Here is a 22,544-nt window from a genome sequence, read left to right as displayed (position 1 = left end):
ATAGGATTTCCAAGGAGTGCCTGGTGGATTCGAACTGCCGACCTTTTGGTTAGCAGCTGTAGCACTTAACCACTATACCACCAGGGTTTCCTTTCCAATAGTAGAGATAAAATATATAAAATACAAATACAGATGGAAGAGCAAGTTCAGGGGGAAGGTGATTAGTTCCAGTTTGGACACCTTGAGTTTTAGGCACCTAAGGCAACTGAATGTATAAGACCGAGGTATGGTGAGACATCTGGGTGCTAGGCATAGATGGGGGGCTCATCAAAACCTAAGGGGTCAGTGAAATTATGAGAATGGCTAATATTATTCTGGGAGAATATATAGAATGACAAGAGCTGCTAAGGACAAGGCTCTGAGCAACACCAATACCTAAAGACTGAGCAGAAGAGAAAACCAAAACAAAATGATCAAAGCAGTAAAGAGGATCAGGAGAATGAAGAGTCATGGCACCCAAAGAAGTAGTGTCAAAAGGAAGGGAGTGATCACCAGAGTCAAGTGCAATAGAAAAATCCATCCAATATATGAGGAAGAAAAAGTGACCCCTGAATTTGGCAATCAGGAGTTCCATGGTGACGTCAGTCAGCATAACATGTTGTCTACAGGACAGAGTCCCTATAGGACAGAGTAGAATTGCCCCATAGGGTTTCTAAGGCTGTGAATCTTTACGGAAGCTGACTTTCTCTCAGAGTGGCTGGTGGGTTCGAACCGCCAAACTTTCAGATAGCAACCAAGCATTTAGCCACTACCAGGGCTCTTCTTTGTTAGCATAAGTGGTGGCATATTTTGTCTGTGGTTAGAGGATATCTAAAGAAATGCAAGAATTATCTTATGAAATCCATACTCATTTAAAATGGTATGTACCATTGCTTATAAATTATTGCTATATATAAACTTATCTCCAGTCCCTTCCCCAAGTGGTTGTTCTTAATATCACTCACACATTGCATCACAATCTACAGCTCAGCATTCATCCTACTCTTTCTGGGAAGCAAGGGAAAACGCAACCAAAATGGCACATCTGGCCAAAAGATGAATCCATCATGCCAAGCCTTGGGAATAATAAAGCATAGTCATTGCCTTCCAGAGATTCACAGTTTAGCCGCATCCTGCTCCCACTGCATACCAACTATCCTTAGGTCACCCCATCTTTACCATGGAACCTTATGGATCCCCTGCGATATGATATACTCAGGCCAGTCAGAATATATCATATCCCTAGATCCACAAGGAGCCTGCAGGACCTTGTTCTTGCAAATGGATTTCCTAGGAACAAGGATTTCACCCTGCTTCTTACTATGCCTTGCTCTTTTCCTTCCTCCCCTCAGTACTTCCAAACTACAATCTCCCATCTCCCACTCTGAGATATGGTCCGCCCGTTTTGCCACTCCACCTCAAATTCTAAATTCTGAAATATAACTAGGCCTAGTCCGGATATGCCACGCTCCTCTTTGACTTGTCCAGGCCTTGTCTATTCCTTCCTTGGGACTGTCATTTTGCACCACTGCCATCCTCCGTGACCCTACATAGTTTGCTGCTTTCCCCTTCACCACTTTGCACTGATGTGCCCTAACAGGCTGTTTAATTATAGTCTTTATTCCAGATTTAAACCAAAGCCAAACCCATGAGAATTTTAAGGATCTCTAGTCTCTTCTTCAAAGGATCCTTGGCATCTAATGCCAAATGAAAAGAATTCACATTCAAGCTGGACTAAATTCCTGGGCTAAATTCCAATCTTTTATAAATGCATCCAGGACCTACTGAAGGCCAAGGAATCTCCATCACCAGTTATCTAAAGACTAAACACATTCCCATATGAAGAGCCATCAAAAATATCTGTTTCTTCTTTGATCTTTGAAGATAATGACTACGCAAAAATGCCAGCAGGATCTTGGACATTTAGAATGAGCTAAACTGGCACAGATTTGTGGAATGTGCATTTAATGAAGTAGAATATGTAAGGTTCAAAGGTGAATGCCACACAGGGATTAGGCCTGAACTCTCCCAGAGAACAATTTGGTCAAGAACCTGAGGTGGCTCCTTGCAGCCTGGTATCTTCTCCCCAACTTCCATCTCAGTTGAATCTAGACTTGTGGAAAGTTTTCTTTGGTCTTACAAAGAAACACGGTCAAAGAATATTGATATTTTCTCTTCTAGATGTTGAAAGTTGCATTATGGGGATGTAAAATTTGGGACATCCGCAGCCTTCTTGTAACCACGAAAAGCCAATTAGATAAAGATGACAGAGCAGAAAAATGGAGAGAACTTGGATAATGTTATTGTATTGAGCAGCTCTACATTTAATCTTCTTATTACGTAAGATAATAAATCCCCTTTTTTTAAATCATTTGTGTTGGTTTTGCTTCCTTGAAGTTAAAAACAGTCACACTGATACAATAATAGTTAAATTATACAGGTATTCTTAATGGAGAAAGCAATGGAATGATACACATAATAGACATTTTTGTCACAGGTTGCCTTTTTACGTTTACCCAAGATTACTCTCATGCAAAAGTATTTTCAAACCCATTAAAACACTCCTTTCTTGTTTGAGCCCAAAGAAAATAGAATTTAAGGGGTTCTTTCAGGTTCTCAACTCCGGCAATGTCCAGGAATGCTGTAGTTGCCAAGGTTCTTTTCATCGCTGTTTCTTTCTTGTTGCAGATCATCTGATGGCGGCTGCAACACCAGTCACTGAAGTAGCTACAAAGAATGCCTCCAACAGACCCACCTACTACTTCCCACCTTCATTCAATCCAAAAGAAGAGGGTTTAATGTCCTGGGGTGGAAGGGGAGGCAGATTTGAATGCAGAGTTTACTACACAAGCAAAAGAACTCATCCAACTGCCAACCACACAAATGAAGAGTCCTACCTGTAATGTATTATTTCTTCCTTGAATATAATATAATCCAAATTAAAATACAGAAAACTTATCCCATTTTGAAGTTTCTGGGATATATTCATAATTTTTCAACACATTCACATTTTCAGTATCATCCAGCCCCTCAGTATAATTGCTTTGCATAGACTCCCTTGTCTTTTAAGGACCTGCTTTCATATTGGTGGCAGGTTAGATTTTAAGTGTATATAGGGACAAAATGAGATTCTTCTAGAAACACTTACAGCACTGCTGATGTTCATCTGAGCCATCTTCACAGTCTATCTCCTCATCACACACCCAGGACTGAGGGATGCACACCCCAGTAATATAACACTGGAAATGGCCTGTCTCGCAAGGTTGGCGAGCTAAAACAAACCAGAAAAGGACTCATTATGGCAAACATCCAGCCCACTAGGCCAGCAAGCGATGCTTATTTTCAAACATATATATAAACTCCTGCTCAATTTATTTCAAGGCAAATTAGTAATTTGCCTCATATTATAGTTTGTGGACTTTAATCAGAGTTTACTATCAAATAATCTCAGCAATGGCATTACAACAAACTGAAGATCCAAAGTAACACAAAAACAGAGAATAAAACAAACAGCTAAAACACACCTACCCACAAACTTATGACAAAAGTACTAAACTAAAACTTTAAAGTTACTTAAAACTTATTTAAAATTAACCATGAAAAAAAAAAAAACCTAGCGCCGTCGAGTCGATTCTGACTCATAGCGACACTATAGGACAGAGTAGAACCGCTCCATAGAGTTTCCAAGGAGCACCTTATCATTATTTGAAAAGTTTTGCAATAACTGATAGTGAAGCTTCATGATGAACTGGAAAGTCCATGAGATTTGGAAAAGACCCAGCTTCCTGAGACTCTATGTATGCATCATAAAATGGGGACTTATTATCTTATTGTTGGTTATAAAAATTAAGTCAGTGCCATGTAATGTTAGTTGCTGTCACTGCTGTCGTTGTTATTGTTATGTGACATTGAAATGCAATAACAATCGCTAAAGAGTTGTTGGTATAATCAGTCATTTATTCCTTAATCCAAGAATATACTGTTCTTGGTTTACCTAAAACCGAACACTGTAAGCCCGGAGTGTTTGACCTAAAAATGAACTCTATAAGCCCCGAGGAGGCAAACAGTAGATGATCATGTCCCTATAAAATGTGGTCTAGAGACCAGCAGCATCACCTGGGAGCTTGTAGAAATGCAGAATCTCAGGCCTCAAACATACCAAATCAAATATGCATTTTAACAAGCTCCCAGGTAATTCATTTGTGCATGAAAGTTTGAGAAGCCCTACTAGAACCTGTTCCTCGCATTTTCATTCCTCCCATTTTCAAATGCATTGTCATTCTAAACAGCACACCAAGTTTTGCCTCTTCTATTTGTGTCATAGTTTGGCCAACAATTCAAAGCCAAATTAATTTTTCAGCTCACTTCCTGATTTGTGGATATTAGCCCTGGGTCCTTCACCTATCAAAATGCATGAAATTGCAGTGGTGTGACTGAGAGACTATGGGCAAGCTGGGAAAACTCAAGCGCTGGGCTTTGGGCATGTCACTCACCAACTGTGAGGCCTTTAGCAAATGACTTCTCCACATCTCGGTTTACTAATCTGAAACCTAACTCAGAATATTGTTCAGAGAATGAAGAAATACATTTGAAAGTAATTTTATAACTAATTAAAAGTTGACTTACTATACCTGTAACCAAAACCAAACCCATTGCTGACAAGTCAACTCATAGTGACCCTACAGAACAGAGTAGAACTTCCCCATAGGGAGCAGCTGGTGAAGTCAAACCACTAACCTTTTGGTTAGCAACTGCGCTCTTAACTACTGTGCCACCAGGGCTCCTGAGTTACTATATGATCATATTTTTTAACTAGAATTTCTTTTTTAAACATGAAGCCACACTGGCCAATTCTGTGATCTCTTTATGATCACCCACTCAAGTTACACTGCATTCTTTATATAAAAATGATTCCTTCTTTAGTTACAAATCACAGTAGTTCAGATATCATTATTTTTTGTTTGTTCTTCCTGGTGCACAAAATTTCCACAGTAAATAAACAGATAACCCAAATCAGTGCTGTCGAGTCGATTCCAACTCATAGCGACCCTGTAGGACGGAGTAGAACTGCCCCAAAGAGTTTCCAAGGAGCGCCTGGCGCATTCAAACTGCCGACCTTTTGGTTAGCATCTGTAGCACTTAACCACTACGCCACCAGGGTTTCCAATAAACAGATATAGTTGTTTATAGGCTTTAGATAACCTTTTCCAAATTTGTTTCCATATCAAGGTCATGGTCATGGGATAGAGTTAAGATAGAAATGAATGTGAACTGAATCTCTACCTAAAAAGGGAATGACATATTAATACCATCGGTTCTTTATTCAACCACAGAGATCTCAAAAGTCTTGAGCTCAGTCCTGGCTGTGACACTAAAGGCACAGCTCTTTCTCTCTTACGGAAGAAACCACTGTGAAGCTCTTCTTAGTTTTTGTCCTGGCCCTTCCCCACTTACGGCAGCCAATTTCGTCCGTATCATCAGAACAGTCTCTGGCCCTGTCACACCTCCAGGCTATAGGTATACAAACTCCATTTCCACAGCGAAAATGCTGACTGTCACATTCTGTAAGACATCAAGCAACAGGAAAACAGTAAAAACTTATGCCACACAGACCTTTTGCTGAAGAAATACAGATTTATCAGAAACACGAAACCATTTAACTAGTTACTAATCAAAGAAATGTTAAATGTTACAGAATTAGAAAAACATTTTTATAAAGTCAGTATTCTGTTTGGGGGTCAGCAGTAAGAAGGTCATTTTCATACATAGCTGATAACAGTGTATATTGATGTAACCATCCGAAAAGCTAGAAACAACCTGACAAGATGTAACTTGCTTTTGTGGTTGTGCTGTTAGGAGCTGTCCAGTTGATTTCAACTCATAGTGACACCATGTGACAGAGTAGAACTGGCCCCCTAAGGTTTTCTTGGCTGTAATCTTTACAGAAGCAGATTGCCAAGGCTTTTTTCTTGGGAGCCTCTGGTGGGTTTGAACCACCAACTTTCGATTAGCAGCCATCATTGCACCGCCAGTGCTCCTTACCTTGCTTTTTGAAGTATTTATTTACTCAGATATTTGTGCCAAGGAAAGAGGTTTCCATGTACAGATGGGTCAACTTAGTATTTTCATTCCTAGTTATTTTTTCTAAGGAACTAATCAGGGAACTAGGCAAAGGTGTATGTATAAAGATTTTCATCACGACATTATTTACAATTATTTTTACAATATGGAAATTGCAAACCCCCTAATTATCTAATAATAGAAAAATAATGTTATATTTACTGACATTAGGAACTTATTAAAAATGGTTACAAAGACCTAAATGTTTTGGAGAAATATTTATAATATAATGAATATAAGAATACAAAATTTTACCTATAAGGTTACATATGAAGGGGAAAAAAAAAACACAGAAAAAGGACAGGATGTTAACAGTGATTGTCTCTAAATGAAAGCAGCATGAGTAACTTCGTTACCTTGACTATATTTTTTCCTACTTCCCCACTCCACATTTTTTAAAGTGGCTTTTATTACTAAATCATATATATCAAGTTATAGGCCTTCATTCCTAGATTCAGGCTAACATTTTGGCTTTTAAAAAATAATAATTTATAAGATTTCAGGTCTGTAAGCTCATCTCTGCAAACAATAAAAAACAGGAAAAAAAAAAACATCCCTACAACCAGCCAGAGTGCACACACTTGGCACCAAAGGCTTTCACATCCTCAAGTCGTCCTGGTGATGCTAGAATATAACTTAAACAAGTTCATTTCATTCAACAAATATATCCAGCAATTTCCCTGGGTCTCTCTAGGGGACTGGAAATCCTCTGAGCTTCCCTAAATATCTGGCCAGTGACCTCCCCCAGCATTAGGTGCCATATAAGGAAAATTTTTTCTGAAGAGAGCAGCCAACACCAGCACAACTTAGAGAAGACTCAAAATTATTATTTCACAAACCCAAGGTGGTAGAGGAATAATTTTCAGGGTTGGAAGGATAATTGTATTTTCCCAAAGTATTTAAGCAATCATGTTAAGTTACTCATTTCAATTTTTGGCTAATTAACTCAAAATAAGGTAAATATACAGATCAATTACCTACTCCTAAAATAAATAAACAATGTGCTATCCTGACTTGTGTAAAGGCAGGCATATCAACAGCATGACATAAACATAGTTAAGTGATCTATTCCTAGGGGATATAGGTTACTTTGTTCACGGAATGTTCAAATCTGATTGTCTGGTAGTGACATCCTGATTTATAATGTATGCTGCAAATGGTCAGAAACTTCCCTTGGCTAAATGGTGGTACCGAGTGGTACAGGAGTACGTACACCCAAATACCTTCTATAGACTAATGCATGATGGTGGTTGGTGGTGCAGGTCTGGGGTTGGTGGTGCAGGTCTCTTATCAACTACCTTTAAAACACAACAACCTCCCTTGCAAAAATGCCCCTAAGGAATGCACAAATTCACTCTGGAATCCCAGAACTTCTCATTGGATTTTGTTCTACAAAGCAATATTTCCACAGGAGATTAGGGGCTTCGGAGGTTTAGCTATTAATACAACATATATTAAATCACTTTTATCAATTAGGTCTATTGTTAGTAATCCAATGCAATACATTGTAAATTCAGTACATACATCTCCCTTAGTATCTAATAACTTCTGACTGAAAAATTATAACAACCTAAAGGTCAGTTCACCTACAAATAGCTTCATATTACCGTGGGAAAAAGAATAGTGTAAATTTAGAAATGCAGTATACAGAAGAAAATTCTCAGAACAATACATTGTCTGTTTTGAAAATATATATTAATGCTGTTTCTTAAGCAACTTTTATTACAAGTCAAATTTTGAAGCCACGTAATATTTTAGCTAAAATATGATGTCCAACGCACCATGAAAAGAACATAAAAAGTCATAAAAAGACACCCAAATATCACTTTTTAAAATACTTCAAAGCCAATTATTTACAATCACACACACTCACACACACACACACACACATACACACAAGGAACTGGTAAGGGAAATTTTGCAAATAAGTCCCCCAAATCAGTTATGTAAAGTAATATATCAAATCCAATTTATTCAATTCACCAACAGAGCTACCAGAATTCATTTGTCAAATTCACCTTTTCAATAGCAACTTCCAAGCCTGTTATAACTCCCAAATGACAACTGTTTGGAAATTTCTCTCCAGAAAAAACAAGCTGATACTTTATCATTGCTAGGTGGCCTCCATGCTCCTCTGGTGTCAGGAGCTTGTCATTCATTCTGTTATAAAAGGATCCTGTGCTGTTTAAAAACAAACAGCTGCTGAAAAGGCCTAGATCAGGTCTGACAACAATTGCAGGTGCCTTGATTCATGGGTCTACTATGAATTGAAATCAACTCAACTGCAGTGGGTTTGTGTGCATGTGTGTGCGTGTGTGTTTCATGCACTTTTTCTGTTTTATTTCGAATAAGTAACCTTTACGCACAACCTCTCCAAAGGTCACTAGATATTATCTACACTTTGTTGTTTAATAATTTGGAGGAAAAAATAAAATAAAATGAGCTAGTACACTGGAGCCAACCACTGAATTTAAGGGATATTCTAAATAGAGTAAAATTTGAAAGTTTTTTTCCACAAATTATCTCTAAACACTCATATTTGATCAATTCTGCTTTAACCAAAAGGTAATTTTTCAACCAAGTATTTTTATAACTTTAAAACACTCCCCCTCAAATAAAAACCAAGGAGGAAAACATCATGATTCATAGCGAAATAAAAACCTTATTATGAACCAGACAGCCATTGACAAGGAACCAACAGAACCAAATGAACACCCTGCCTTCCTCAGCATTAGCCCCTGCCTTTTCCAAGAATCATAATAAATGATGCTTATATGGCACACTGGGAACTGTGGTGGCATAATAGTTAAGAACTATGGCTGCTAACCAAAAAGTTGATAGTTCGAATCCACCAGGAGCTCCTCGGAAACTCTACGGGGGCAATTCTACTGTGTCCTATAGCATCGCTATGAGTCGGAATCGACTCAATGGCAATGAGCTTCGGTTTTTATTTTATTTTATTTTTGGCATACGGCACACACTGTTCTAAGCACTTTGCCAATATCAACTCATTTAATCTTTAAAACAACCCCATGAGATTAGATGTCATTACTATGAACATTTTAGAAATAAAAAAATTGAGGCACAGAGTAGCTCAGAATTCATCCAAGGTTACAGAGCAAATATGTTTAAAGCAAGGTTTTGAACCTGGAAGTCTGGTTCTGGCATCTATGCTATATTGACCACTAATTTAAACTGCCTTTGACCACTAATTTTTATTCTACCAAACTCAAAATAAATGTGAACATTTTTTCCAAAGTTGCTGTCAACACTAATTGAGTTAATTAATCAAGCTAGTGTGGAATCCATGGTGTTTATATACTTGGGTTGAAGAAGGAAAAGCAGTTTACTTGGCAACTAGCATTGCACTTAAATATTCTTGAACGATCAAAAGCAATGCAGGGAAATCAAAGAAGAGTTTTGACCTCTCCAGAAAAAGTTATCTGGACCTGGGGATAAACTTGTTTTCCGATGTTATAGATCACCAGTGCTGGAGAAAAACAAGAGTAATCCTTTCTTTATAAATAGCCATATCCCAAGCTTCCTGATCTAAGTGTTAGACTAAGAATGTGTTAGGATAAGATATTAGAGTAACAGATAGTGGGAGGAAAGTCCTTTGTTTGTTTTCCAGGGGAGGGGACAGCACTGGATTAAGAACACACTTCTTTATCCTTTACAGCCTCTAGCATAGCGCTGGGCACGCACGGGGTAGTCAACACACATTCATGTGACAATGATTCCCCTTTGTAAAATTCAGTCTATTGGGACCATTATATATTGGGGCTATATATCAGGACAAACAATGAGATGTTAAATAGAAGTTCACAATCTTAAACCCATAGAAAGAAAATAAAATCTGGAATTTGAAATAAAAGGAATATCCAGAATTAAGAAAAAGGAAAACATTAACAAGTCATATTAAAAACAGATACAGTATCTTTTGCTTTTAAGAGTTTCTTTTCTGTCCCATGAATTCTCTTCCATAGTCAACGGAGCACTGTCCAAAGTTAACAGGGTAAGGTAATTTATAAGGCAAATTCTATTTCCCTGCTAGATCCTCTTAACATCTGCTGATCCTTCCAGTTACTTGGTCTATGAGGAGATACATGTGCTCTTTTAAAAAACATGTACAACTAAATCATGTCAATAGTCTTACCTTCTCTGAACTCAAAGAAACAAATAACTTTAAGGGGTAATTCCTTAATTCTTCCATAGTTTTTTACTTTACTTTTCTGTATTTCTGTATTTGTTATTACCTTTGTATTAATAGACATGCTTTTGCTATTTACAAGCTGGATGATGGTTTACTACAATTCCTACATTTTACCCTCATCAACAAGACCTGACACCTTTTGAAAGTTTAGGGTCACTTGCTTATTTCCAAAACTTTACTCTCTAGCCATGACAGCAATAGTAACAAATTTTGTGGGGGACCCTGCCCTGCCTAATATCAACTGATGGAACTGAAGACTCAGTTGATGGAACTGAAACAAGACATGCACAATAAACCAACCTACTACTCCTTTTCTGTGTCATGTCTCAGCTTCCTGGTTTTCAGAGTAGACTGCCAAATAGGTAGCTGGAATTATTTTGTTTTTTTAATCCACGTTACAAACCACTGAGTCAATTGCTTTTTCCAAATTATTGTTTCAGAATGCTGATGTTTTGTTAGAGTAAAACAACATCGAAAGGCCATTTCAAGAAGTCAAGGACTTTGGGACAAAACCCAAAGTCAATTGATGAGTGACCATGTAGACACATCATTTAACTGAAAAAAAAAAAAAAAGAACTAAAAGAATACAATGTTCAGGAAGATACCAGAAAAAAAAAAAAAGATAAGATATAGTCCTTTTTTTCACAGAGCTTGCAAGTTAATTGAGGACAAGTTATTTATACATTATAAATTAAATAGCCATGCAACAATAATAACTGTTATTTAATGAACACCTACTATGTGCCGGGCAATATATAAAGCCTTATATACATTGATTGGATTCTTTTTGAAACTTATGATGTGAGAAATATACTTATTTAACAGGAGGAAAAGCTGAGACTCAGGGACATTAACCAACTTCTCCCAAGGTCACACAGGTAAAAAAGTCTGACTCAGACCCATGACCTGTGGGATTCCTCTTTTGTAATCCCACTTCCCAGGAAACAAATGACAATTCTGTTTTCTCTACATTATTTCACTTATCCTCACAACAACAGTATTAGTAGCCCCATTTCATAGATGAAGAAACTGAGGCTTGACCAAATCTCACAGCTAGTAATTGGTGGAGCCAGGATTCACAACTAAGCAGTCTGACTCCAAAGCTATTCTGGATGAAGTAGGTGATTTGGTTCCAAATGAGCAGCGGAGACAATAAAAATCAACTGGTCTGAGGGATGGTGGGGAAATAACATCATGGGCTAGAGCGGTCTGAAATCTTCAAGAAGGAGAATGGCACTACACTGGGCCTTTGGAGATCAGCAGGATTTGGGTGTGTGAGCAGAGGGAGGGACCAGGCTAAGTGTAGGGTGGAAACAAGGAGTTAAGGACCAGAGGCAGCCTTTTCAAGGCCTAATGAGCAGGCCTCATTGGCCCATGGGGAAGGAACTTCTTGGAGAGTAAAGGACCTTGAATGCCAAGCAAAAGAGTGGCATGAACAAATATGTGTAAAGGGGAAACCAGAGAGAGAAAGGCTTAAAGATGGTTCGTGCCAGTAACTGTGTTAAAACCAAAGATTACTCTGGGTGGATAAAAGCCTGTGCTAGGATGGCTCCACTTCATTCCCCAGAACCTTACCCAGAGCATAAGCTCAGTGAGCAGGTTCACCAAGGGGCTGCCCATGGAGGTGGATCTCACCTTGCAGGCCTTACAAAGCTGCTCCAGACCTAATCCAAAGCACTTCCATATATATTACAAATTGCCACCAGGTTCCCTAGGATGCCCAGTGCTGCCAGCCCAGTGCTCCCCAAACCCCTTATCTGAACATACAGCCCACAGAATTCAGCCAGCCCTCAAAACAGTCAGTTAATACCAAAAACTAAAAGCCTCACAACTGGACCAACAAGCAACACCATGAAAAATGGAGAAAACATTGAAGTTGTCAAAGATTTCATTTTACTTGGATTCACAATCAACACCCATGGAAGCTGCAGTCAAGAAATCAAATGACATATTTCACTGGGCAACTCTACTGCCAAAAATCTCTTTAAAGTGTTGAAAAGCAAAGATATAATTTTCAGGACTAAAATGTGCCTGACCCAAGCCATGGTATTTTCAATCACCTCATATTCGTGCAAAAGCTAGACAATGAATAAGGAAGACCAAAGAATTGATGCCTTTGAATTATGGTATTGGTGAAGAATATTGAATATAACCAAGAATGAACAAATCCGTCTTGGAAGATGTACAGCCAGAATGCTCATTAGAAGCAAGGATGGTGAGACTTCATCTCACCTATTTTGGACATGTTATCAGGAGACACCAGTTTCTGGAGAAGGACATCATGCTTTGTAAAGTAGAGCATCAGTGAAAAAGAGGAAGACGAGATGGCTTGACGCAGTGGCTGCAATGATGGGCTCAAACACAGTGAGGCTCAAATATGTGAGGATGGCACAGGACTGGGCAGTGTTTTTTTCTGTTGTACATAGGGTTGCTAGGAGTTGGAACTGACTCCCCAGCATTTAACAACTATCAGAGTAGCCTCTCAATTCTAGGAAATGGGAAACTTATGCTACCAACTTTTCTAACTAAGCTACAATTCTCCATTTTCATTTAACCACGAGCTACCTGTCTTTCTCCCTTTCCCCCCAGTGGCTTACACCATTTACTTTTCAGTGAGCACCCCCTACCCCTACAGCCAGGCTGACAGCCAGGCTGACAGGCAGTTCACAGCAGCGGAGCATTGAACAAAGCCACACTTCTCAGTGATTTTTAAGAGGATGCCATTGATATTTAGGGTGGGATAATTATTCAACTTGAAAAACTGTCCTGGGCAAAGCAGGCCCCCACCTGCTAAATGCCAGTAGTCCCCATCCCCCAGGACTGGGACAACAAAAAATACCCCCAAACATATCCAAATACCCTCTGAGAGTGGCGGTACCACCTCCCAGTTGAGATCAACTTAGAACCTCTAAGCAGCTTGGACATTCAGAGCTCAAAAGTCTTAACCCACATGAAAGAGATCATCTAAGAAAGCCCCTATAATAAATTCTTCCCTTCTAAAGATAATAAAATTTCTTAAACAGCAACCCCATTCCCTCCCACCCATCAATAAAAAGGCCTGGGATTGGGCAATACCATGCTGTAGCTGCTAGTACCAGCAACTCAAAATGAACTCTCTGGGAGTGTGATAAAGAATCTAAGTTCCAGGGAGGCCTGCTTCACCCTGGAATGCTCCACAGTGTGGTCAGTTGGTCTCCACAGACTTACCGTTTCCAAGGTGGGGGGCGGTCACATTAGAAAAAAAACAAGCCGAAACTCTAAAATCCTCAAGCAGTTCTGCATTTATGTAAAGGATTGTTGCTATGGAAAACAGCCATAAGCACACCTGCTTTATGGTACAATTTTTCCATCTCTATTTTATTATTATCAGAACAGGAAATAACTTCCTCTCCCCACCCCTGCCATATACACTCACAAAAAATAGAAATATTAATTGGAAAACATTTAAATTGCTTCATACATCCAAAAGAACCTCCAAATTTTTACCAAGAATATTCAGCAATGAAAACTTCCTGCCAGCCACTACAAAACACTGAAATTGTATTTGTATTAGTCTTTGCTGTACTTGCCCTGAATAATCCACGCAGTGCTTCTTCTATCAGCTAAGTAACTGAGGTTCCTGAAGATGAGGCTCCCCATCCACACTGAAGAAACCCAAGCCCAAGAACTTCCTCCTCCCTCTAAGCTTCCAGGGACTACCTGGTTATTTACCGCCCCCCCCCCTTTTTTTTAATGGCCAAAGAGCTGTACTTAGATAGAAGATACTGAAAAGAATGCTATTCAAACAGAAGAAAACTTAAGATAGTCTGCTACTAGTTAAATAAGGACACAAGGAATCAAACTATACTTAAGGAAAGAGTAAATGCCCTTCAGCACTTAATGATTTACCATGTCCTACACAGAAACTGGAGACCCTGGTGGCTTAGTGGTTAAGAGCTATAGCTGCTAACCAAAAAAGGTTGGTGGTCTGAATCTACCAGGGGCTCCTTGGAAACCCAATGGGGCAGTTCCACTCTGTCCTGTAGGGTTCCTATGAGTCTGAATCAGCTCGAGAGCAACGGGTTTGGTTTTTTGTTATACAAAAACTAGAAACCCTGGTGGCATAGTAGTTAAGAGCTAGGGCTGCTAGCCAAAAGGTCAGCAGTTCAGATTCACCAGGCACTCCTTGGAAACCCAATGGGCAGTTCTACTCTGTCCTTTAGGGTTGCTATGAGTTTGAATTGATGCAACAGGTTTGGTTTGGTTTTTATACAGAAACTATAAATCACTCCCATTTAAGAGCTGATTTTTCAACTCCAATCCCCTAAAGGATTCCTATATGAGCTTCTTGATTAGTAATGTAAATTGGAAATTGGTTGAATGGAAACAAACACTGAAAAAGCAAATAGACACGCAAAAGAAGTAAGCTACTACACACATCTCCAGGCAGGCAGTTTTCCTGCTTTAGGTTTATAGTGTGGTAGACCAGCTCTCATTTCAGAGAGCATCAAACTAGGATTTTTTTCATTAATTAGTCCCAAGTGTTGAACCATAAATCAAATGGGCACAGAGCCATTAAAGCTGCAAACATCACTGTTACTTCAGTCATCTTATCAAGCAGACTAGATTGCCAAGCTATAAAATGAACAATTGCTTGATAACTGGAAATTATGACAATAGAAACAGAAAGAGAAGAAAATTACTCCCAATTGATGGCTTTAGTGATTCTCTATAGTCATAGGCTAAAATGTTCATAACCACTAGGTGGATCTCCTTGAGTGAGTCATACTAGTACCTTGCTGTATTCTTCTCTTACTCCAAAAGTTACAACAATAATCACTAAAGAAGTGAGAAGAATGAGGAGGGAGAGATGGAGAAGGATGAAAAGAAAAGGGAGAGAGAGGAAGAGAAAAATGGAGGAAAGGAGGAAATGTGGGGTGTCAAGGTTAACAATCAGTGTCCAGATACTAGATTTAATGAGACCTAGCATCTTGCACCTTAACCTCAAACCAAAAGACCAAGCCTACTGTTGTCTCTCAAGCTGGTACAAATTGGCAACTATTCCTTATTCAGCTATAGCCCAAATTCAAACTGGCCCAGTATGTAACTGCTAAGTGGATTTATAAATCACAAATTATATGCTAGCAACTAAATAACCTCTCAGTCTACATTTTCAGTAAGTAGAGATGAACCGGTGCATATCGTTTATTCTGAAGCAACCAATGTTTCAATATCAATAAGCAACTCTGATGACAACCCCTATCAGGAATGATGATGTTTATGGTGGGTTCATTACATTGTTATTTACAAAAGCACCGAACTTTATCAATAGTTTAACCATTAGGAAAATAGCTAAAGGGCACAGGCACAGGCACGGGCACGGGCACACACACACACACACACACACCTCAATCGTGACATAGCTATGGACATGTATGGTTTCTGCCAAAGTAAGAATTTCCTTAAGCTATTAAGAAATACTGTGCAGTAAGAATGGCAAAAGAATTAAGAGTCTTTTCTTGGGCATGGACATGTATGGTTTCTGCCAAAGTAAGAATTTCCTTAAGCTATTAAGAAATACTGTGCAGTAAGAATGGCAAAAGAATTAAGAGTCTTTTCTTGGGCAATAGGTACTGATAATTAAGCCCCTAGTAAATTGAAGTCAACATTACTGAAGTCAACATTTTTAAATATAAAATGCATATAAATCATTTCCTTTTTAAAAGAATTGGTTTTGCTAATGCTTTACACAATGTTTTTGTAATGACCTGATAGTTGAATTGAAACACTGGAAAAGAAAGAAGAAGCAGAAGAGGTTAAGTGATCAAAAGAAGGATGATAGTAAGGTGACAAATTTATCACGATTCCACCATGAATAAAGTTTCATTCTAAACTGTGAGCTCCTAAGGGCAGTAGTAAATAGCTCTGTATTCCCAGTGCCTAGCACAGTACAGTAGTACCCTCTCATCCCGGGTTTCACTTTCCATGGTTTCAGACTCGTGGTCAACTGCGGTCTGAAAATATTAAATGGAAAATTCCAGAAATAAACAATTCACAAGTTTGAAATTGTGCTATGTTCTGAGTAGTATGAAATCTCGAACCATCTCACTCCATCCCTCCCAGGAGGTGGTGAATCATCCTTTGTCCAGCGTATCCACGCAGTATACACAAACTGCCCATCAGTCACTTAGTCACTCGGTTATCAGATAGACTGTCGTGATGTTGCTAGTGCTTGTTTTCAAGTAACCGTGGGTGACAGCCATCTTGTTTATGGAATGGTTCTACCAATCCTTCATCCCAGAAATGAAACTGCTGTAATAATTGTTGTAATTGTTCTATTATTAGTTATTAATCTCTTACGATGCCTAATTTATAAATTAAACTTTATCATGGTATGTATGTATCTATAGGAAAAAACACAGTACATATAGGGCTCAGTACTATCCACGGTTTCAGGCTTCCACTGAGGGTCTAGGAATGTATCGTATCCCCCCTGCATAAGAGGGGACTGCTGTATCTCCTGGTACCCGGTTGGGCTTCATTAAATGAACAATGTACGATGCATTAGAATAGATGAAGCCAAAACGATTTTCAGAAAATGATGAAGTCTTGAGATCCTGATGTTTTGTGGACTTTTACAATGGATCCTGCGATTTAGACAGTCTCTTCCAATTTAATGAGCCCTGGTGGCACAGTGGCTAAGCACTTGACTGCTAACCAAAAGGTCAGTAGTTCAAATCCACCAGCTGCTCCACGGGAGAAAGATGTGGCAGTATGTTTCCATAAAGATTTGCAGCCTTGGAAACCCTATGAGGCAGTTGTACTCTGCTATGAGTTGGAATCGACTCAGCGGCAACGGGTTTGGTTTTGGTTTATAACAGACTCGAATGGAAAGCTGATTTTGCTAACCCGCTATTACATTAGAGCACACTGAATTTCCTGTGTCTCCTCTGCCATATTGACTTTAACCGACTGAGCAAAAAGAACTTCAGCAGCACATACTTCGCCGGTACATCTGCTGCACCAGGAGTTCTTCGGCACTGGTTTGTTAGGCCTGGGCTCAAACCACATTTATAGGTCTCCAAATCACTTCCACTCTATAAATGTCATCACTTTGTGTTACAGTGTGATTGCGATGACTTGAAGCAACTAAATAGCTTGTTGACACAGCATCAACAATATATTGTCACCAACTGAAACCCATGTATAATGAAATGGTATTCAGGTTTTCTGCCCACATGTTGAATTTATAATGTCCCAATATGAATAGCAGCTTAAATAAAATTACAAGTTTTCTGTAATGATTGACAGAAACAAGAAGAAAAAATGTAGTGTATTTCCTAAGATTTTACCTAATCTGTATTTTAAGTATCATAAAAAAAAAATTTTTTTAAGTAATTATAGTAAGTATCTATTACCACTATTATAAATATAAACTTTTAACCTTGCACTTAAATGGAATCTTAGAACTTTACTGCTAGAAAAAAGTTATGCTTTCAGTAATAAACTACACTAGAAAATACATACAATAAAACCTCGATTAATTAGAACACAAATAACTATAACTATTTCTTCACTGGAATTTTACCTGTATTATATTTTCGAAAAGGCGATCACAAGGAAACAAACTGATATCAGGGATCTATCTGGTCAAAATAGTTTTCAGTGGCTGTCTCAATTCTGGGAATTAGAGTACCTATAGTTACATTTCTGAATTAGCCAATGAATGAACGCACTAATACTCAGAATGTTAAATTTAGCAAGAACTTTAGATTTTTCAAAAGACTTAAAATAAGAAGACACCAATGGGAAAAAATACTAAAAACCAATAAAACATGAGTTCCAAATTTTGCAATAGCACTGACTCCATCCCCTACATCATTCTAAACTCAAATGTCCTTGTGAGGACAGGAACTGTTTGTTTTATGCACTATTGAATCTTCGCTCATTAAATATTTGTTGCTTAGATGACTTAGCATCGTGCACTTGGATTTAAACTCTCTCATTGACAGTTTTCTAGCCTGCAAAATTTCTGACCTGCAAAATCAGGTCCTGGTGAATTAAAGAGATCTTTATAAACCACTAGCATAGTGCCTGAAGTGCAGCGGTCCCTCCATGAAGTGTGGTTCCCTCCTGGGCACTCCACCCCTACTCCAACTCAAACATTCTAAGAGTTTAGGAAGTAAAATAATTGGGAATCAATACCTTCACCAAACAGGATCCATTTCTTCCCCTAATATCTGATTGAGAGAAAATCTCCAAAACCTGAGGCACCTTGCTTAGCAGGAGATTCAGCATTGAAAGCAAGGATGATGGTGGTTGCCCTACCTGTTGCCCAAACAAGCAACTAAAACTTAAGATTGATCCTAGGACACACAGACCCAGATTGAGACAAAAATCAAGCCTCTCCTGTCACTGATATCTGATATCTTTTTATGTATCCACTATTTTTCTCCAATAAGCATTTTTATAATTTTATCTGTTTAAATCACTATCTCAGATGATCCTCTAGAATTTTGATGTGAAATATCCTAAGGATATAAACACACAAAAAGTTGATGATAAATATAAAGGCTTTCCCAGAGCAGACCTCCAATCATTATGCTGCACATTAAACTTGGACACTATTGTTTTTCTATAGTCATAAAAGGATTTGATATTGTCCTTCGCTCATGCCTCATAGGCACAGAACTGAGGAAGTAAAGAAATTCAGAATTTTAATCAACTGGAACTAAGGTGAAAAGCCTTCCAGTCAGAAAGTTCAGAGATTCTCCAGGTTCTGAGGCAGCCTGAGTGGTGCAAACAGCTAAGTGCTCAACTACTAGCCAAAATGTCTGAACCCACCCAGAGGCATCTCAGAAGGTAAGGCTGGCAATCGGCAACTAACAACCACATCCTAAACTCAAAGACATGAAATTTTAAATGTTCCCTAAAAGCATTAAAGACATTCATTTTCCTCACTTTCTAAATTTGCTCTTAGATATTTAATAGAAAAATGCTATAACTGCAAGCATGTTTTTTATGAATAAAATAAAATGTGATAACCCTTTACAATGCATTCAGAGGAAAACTTTACCTTATTACCTTCCTTCTGGTTGAATGGGAATGTGTAAACCTAGACATCTAACTCTTCTAAAAAGAGTAAGACATCCTCGTGCCATGACCCCACTTTCAGTCTCCCCTGGTAAGGAATCAGAGACTTTACCACCCTCCTAAGTATTCTCCACTGCACAGAGCAAATGCTCCAAACCCAATTCAATCCAAAAAAATATGTCATATAGTGAAGCTCTGGTAGACCATTTACCTATGTGCAGAATAACAATTGTCAGGAAAGTGCTGTAAGGGAATAATAAACCCTTTGCCCACAACGATTTGGCTCTCTGCAAGCAAGCCAGTACAACCACCCCATCTCCTGCCAAAAGCTAAGTTAAGCCAGTTCTCTGACAAGGTTATAGTCACTGTTACTATTACCACTCAACACTTCACTAGGCCTGGTAGGTAAAGTAACGAAGAAGGAAGAACTGAAACTTAACAGACTCTTCTGATAATCCAAGAATGAGATGATTAGGGCCTTGTCTACTTACATGGTCCCACCTCTGCTTCATTTCCCCCGACCCCATCTAAAAATCCTTTCCTTCTCTTTCCCTTGGATCTTCGTGAGGTAGGTGGTCCGCGTTTTCACAGCTCACCACCCTGATCCTCAAAATCTGCTCTCAAGTGGACTGATTCACAGTAAGGTTTAAGTGATTTTTAAAGTCTTCCATAGGTACTTGCACTTTCAAAGGAAAATAGGAAGCCCTCAAACAAAAATAAATTTTCTAATTGTGGCATTTTAGGCATCCTCTAATGTTCAAATACCTTTCTCACCAACTTATGTGGCAGATTTTAGGAGGATAGAGTGTCTTATCAGGTCTCCTAATATTGTACCACATAGGTTATGGTACGTGTATAAAGCCATCTTTGCTGCTGCCAGAAACCTCGTCAGCAGTGAGATAGCATTCTCCCATAAAAGCACAGGCTAGTTAAAATACCGTTCAGGGGCTTTCCAGGAGAACGTGGTGACATCTCTGGATCAGTAACGTGTTTTAGATTAATCTGGGCTGAAGAAAAAGGCCCTAAGGAAATACTGCAAAAGCAATGACTTCAAAAGCTTAAAGAGAATCATCAAATGAACACGATTTATTCAAACACTGTAGATTTGGTTTTTTGTAATCTGAAACCCTTCACTCAACTATTTCTAACTCAAGGAAGCCCCTCCACTGAAACACAAGATTTACCAGTCCTACCTAGTGCGAAATATGTATTTTACCCAATGCGAAGTATATATGTATATGTCCATGTAGACACACACACAAGGGAGCCCAATGTTTCAAAGCTAATTGATCAAGAAATTGATCAAGCTAATTGATCTTGATTCTCATTCCTAAAAGTACACTGTATAGAGTGCTCATTTGGCCATGTGTTTGTTTCCCACCACTTGATTAACTCAACATGTTTCAATAAATTTGCCACCCTATTGGTTCAACGCCTACTAAATTTTAATATATAATGTCTTCAATTTAAAAGATTCTGTATTTCCCTTCATTTACTCATTTAACCCAGAATATCTAAAAGCCAACAGCTTCTACAGTAGGTTGAGAACCAAAGTCAGAGGGCTGCATGCTTCATATACTATCACAAAGTTTCAGTGGGCGGTAGGAGAATGCTTAGAAGTCAAGTAACTTTCCAGAGTTAAATGCCTTGAGTCATACAGCCTGGGTTCAAACCCCAGGATACATTCCATCTTAACTAACCCTATGGTGGGTGTTCTTTAATCTGTGTGCCTCAGTTTCCTTATCTAAAAACGGGGATAAGGAGAACAGAACGAGATAATAGTGTCTGGTGCAAAAGTAAGTGTTCAAAAATGTTGCCTATTATTACTTTTTAGACAAGTATTTTCTGATCTTTTAAACTAAGAATAAGATTGTTTCCTTCTGAAGTTTAAAGTTTTTTTTTTTTTCTAACTTATATATTTGCTTGTCGAGTCAATTCTAACTCATGGCGACCCCACATGTGCAGAGTAGAACTGCTCCACAGGGTTTTTCAAGGCTGCGATCTTTTGGAAGCTGATTTCCATGCCTGTCTTCTGAGGTGCCTCTGAATGAGCTGGAACTGCCAAACTTTCAGCTAGAAGTTGAGGGCTTAACCATTGGCACCACCCAGGTGCTCTTTGCTCTCCTATCTTCATAACCTGAAACCCAGATTGAGTTTTTTTTTATTAACATAATTATAATGTTATCTCTCCCCCTCCAAAAAAAGCTGAGTGTTATTACTAAAATATCATTTTTAGTTTGAATTATTTACTCTCTCCTTAACTGATTCTTATATCAGAGATTAAAAAAGAAAACATACATACACTCAAAATAAAAAGTGAACTAGAAAAATAGAACTTAATTCACAAAGATAGACAAATTTGGGGACACACATCCATTCTGTGCAATTTCAAAAATTATCACTACTTAATGAAATTGAAGAGCTCTGGTGGCGCAGTGGCTAGGAGCTACGGCTGCTAACCTAAAGGTCAGCAGTTCGAATCCACCAGCCATTCCTTGGAAACCTTATGGGGCAGTTCTACTCTAATCTATAGGGTCGCTATGAGTCAGAATAGATTCAGCAGCAATGGGTTTGGGTTTTTTGTTTGCTCGTTCGTTTGCTTTTTGGTTTAATGAAATGGAAGAAAGGCCTGGTGATCTACTTCCAAAAGCCACCCAAGTAAAACCCTGCGGATCACTGACCGTGGGGCGGGACAGGACCGGGCAGCAACTCGTTCCACTGTGCGCGGGTCGCCATGCGTTGGGGACCAATTCCACGGCGACTAACAACTTAATGAAATAAACTCTTTAGTAGATGATTTCTCTGGCTGATGATAGCTCTGTTTTTAAGACACTGTCAATAATTACTTTTCCCATCTGTGGTCTAGTTCTATCCTTCGGAGATATTCAGAATATGTTTTATTGTTCTTCCACGTAAGGGTGTTCACCATTTTGTGCCTGATTATTCTCTTCTCCAAACAAAACATCCCCAGTCTTTCCATTATTCCTCACACAACTTGGTTTCCAGTTCTCTCATCATCCTTGTCTCTGTCCTCTAAACTCAGCTAAAATTGTCTATGACTTGCCTTGAAATGCGGGCTGTATAGCGGAACACAAGATGTCCAGTGTCACTGGAACAGGTGTGGCCAGCACACTAGTGGCCTACCACTACATTCATTCTT

General features: G+C 38.7%; 1 protein-coding gene across 1 annotated transcript in view; it reads right to left on the bottom strand.

The window, feature by feature from the left end:
• The window catches only part of LRP2 (LDL receptor related protein 2), a 155,622-nt gene extending 133,502 nt beyond the window's left edge, over positions 1-22,120 (bottom strand). The window contains exons 1-3 of the mRNA XM_064287447.1: positions 22,066-22,120; positions 5,434-5,541; positions 3,128-3,250 (exon numbers count right to left, since the gene is read on the bottom strand). Of these exons, the coding sequence (XP_064143517.1) occupies positions 3,128-3,250; positions 5,434-5,541; positions 22,066-22,120 (286 nt within the window). The remainder of the gene's footprint in view (positions 1-3,127; positions 3,251-5,433; positions 5,542-22,065) is intronic.
• Positions 22,121-22,544: the final 424 nt, after the last annotated feature.

Source organism: Loxodonta africana, chromosome 6 (assembly GCF_030014295.1).
Source record: "Loxodonta africana isolate mLoxAfr1 chromosome 6, mLoxAfr1.hap2, whole genome shotgun sequence".
Classification (NCBI taxonomy): domain Eukaryota; kingdom Metazoa; phylum Chordata; class Mammalia; order Proboscidea; family Elephantidae; genus Loxodonta; species Loxodonta africana.
Note: the sequence above shows the minus strand (reverse complement) of the source record. Positions and strands in the feature narration are given on the sequence as shown.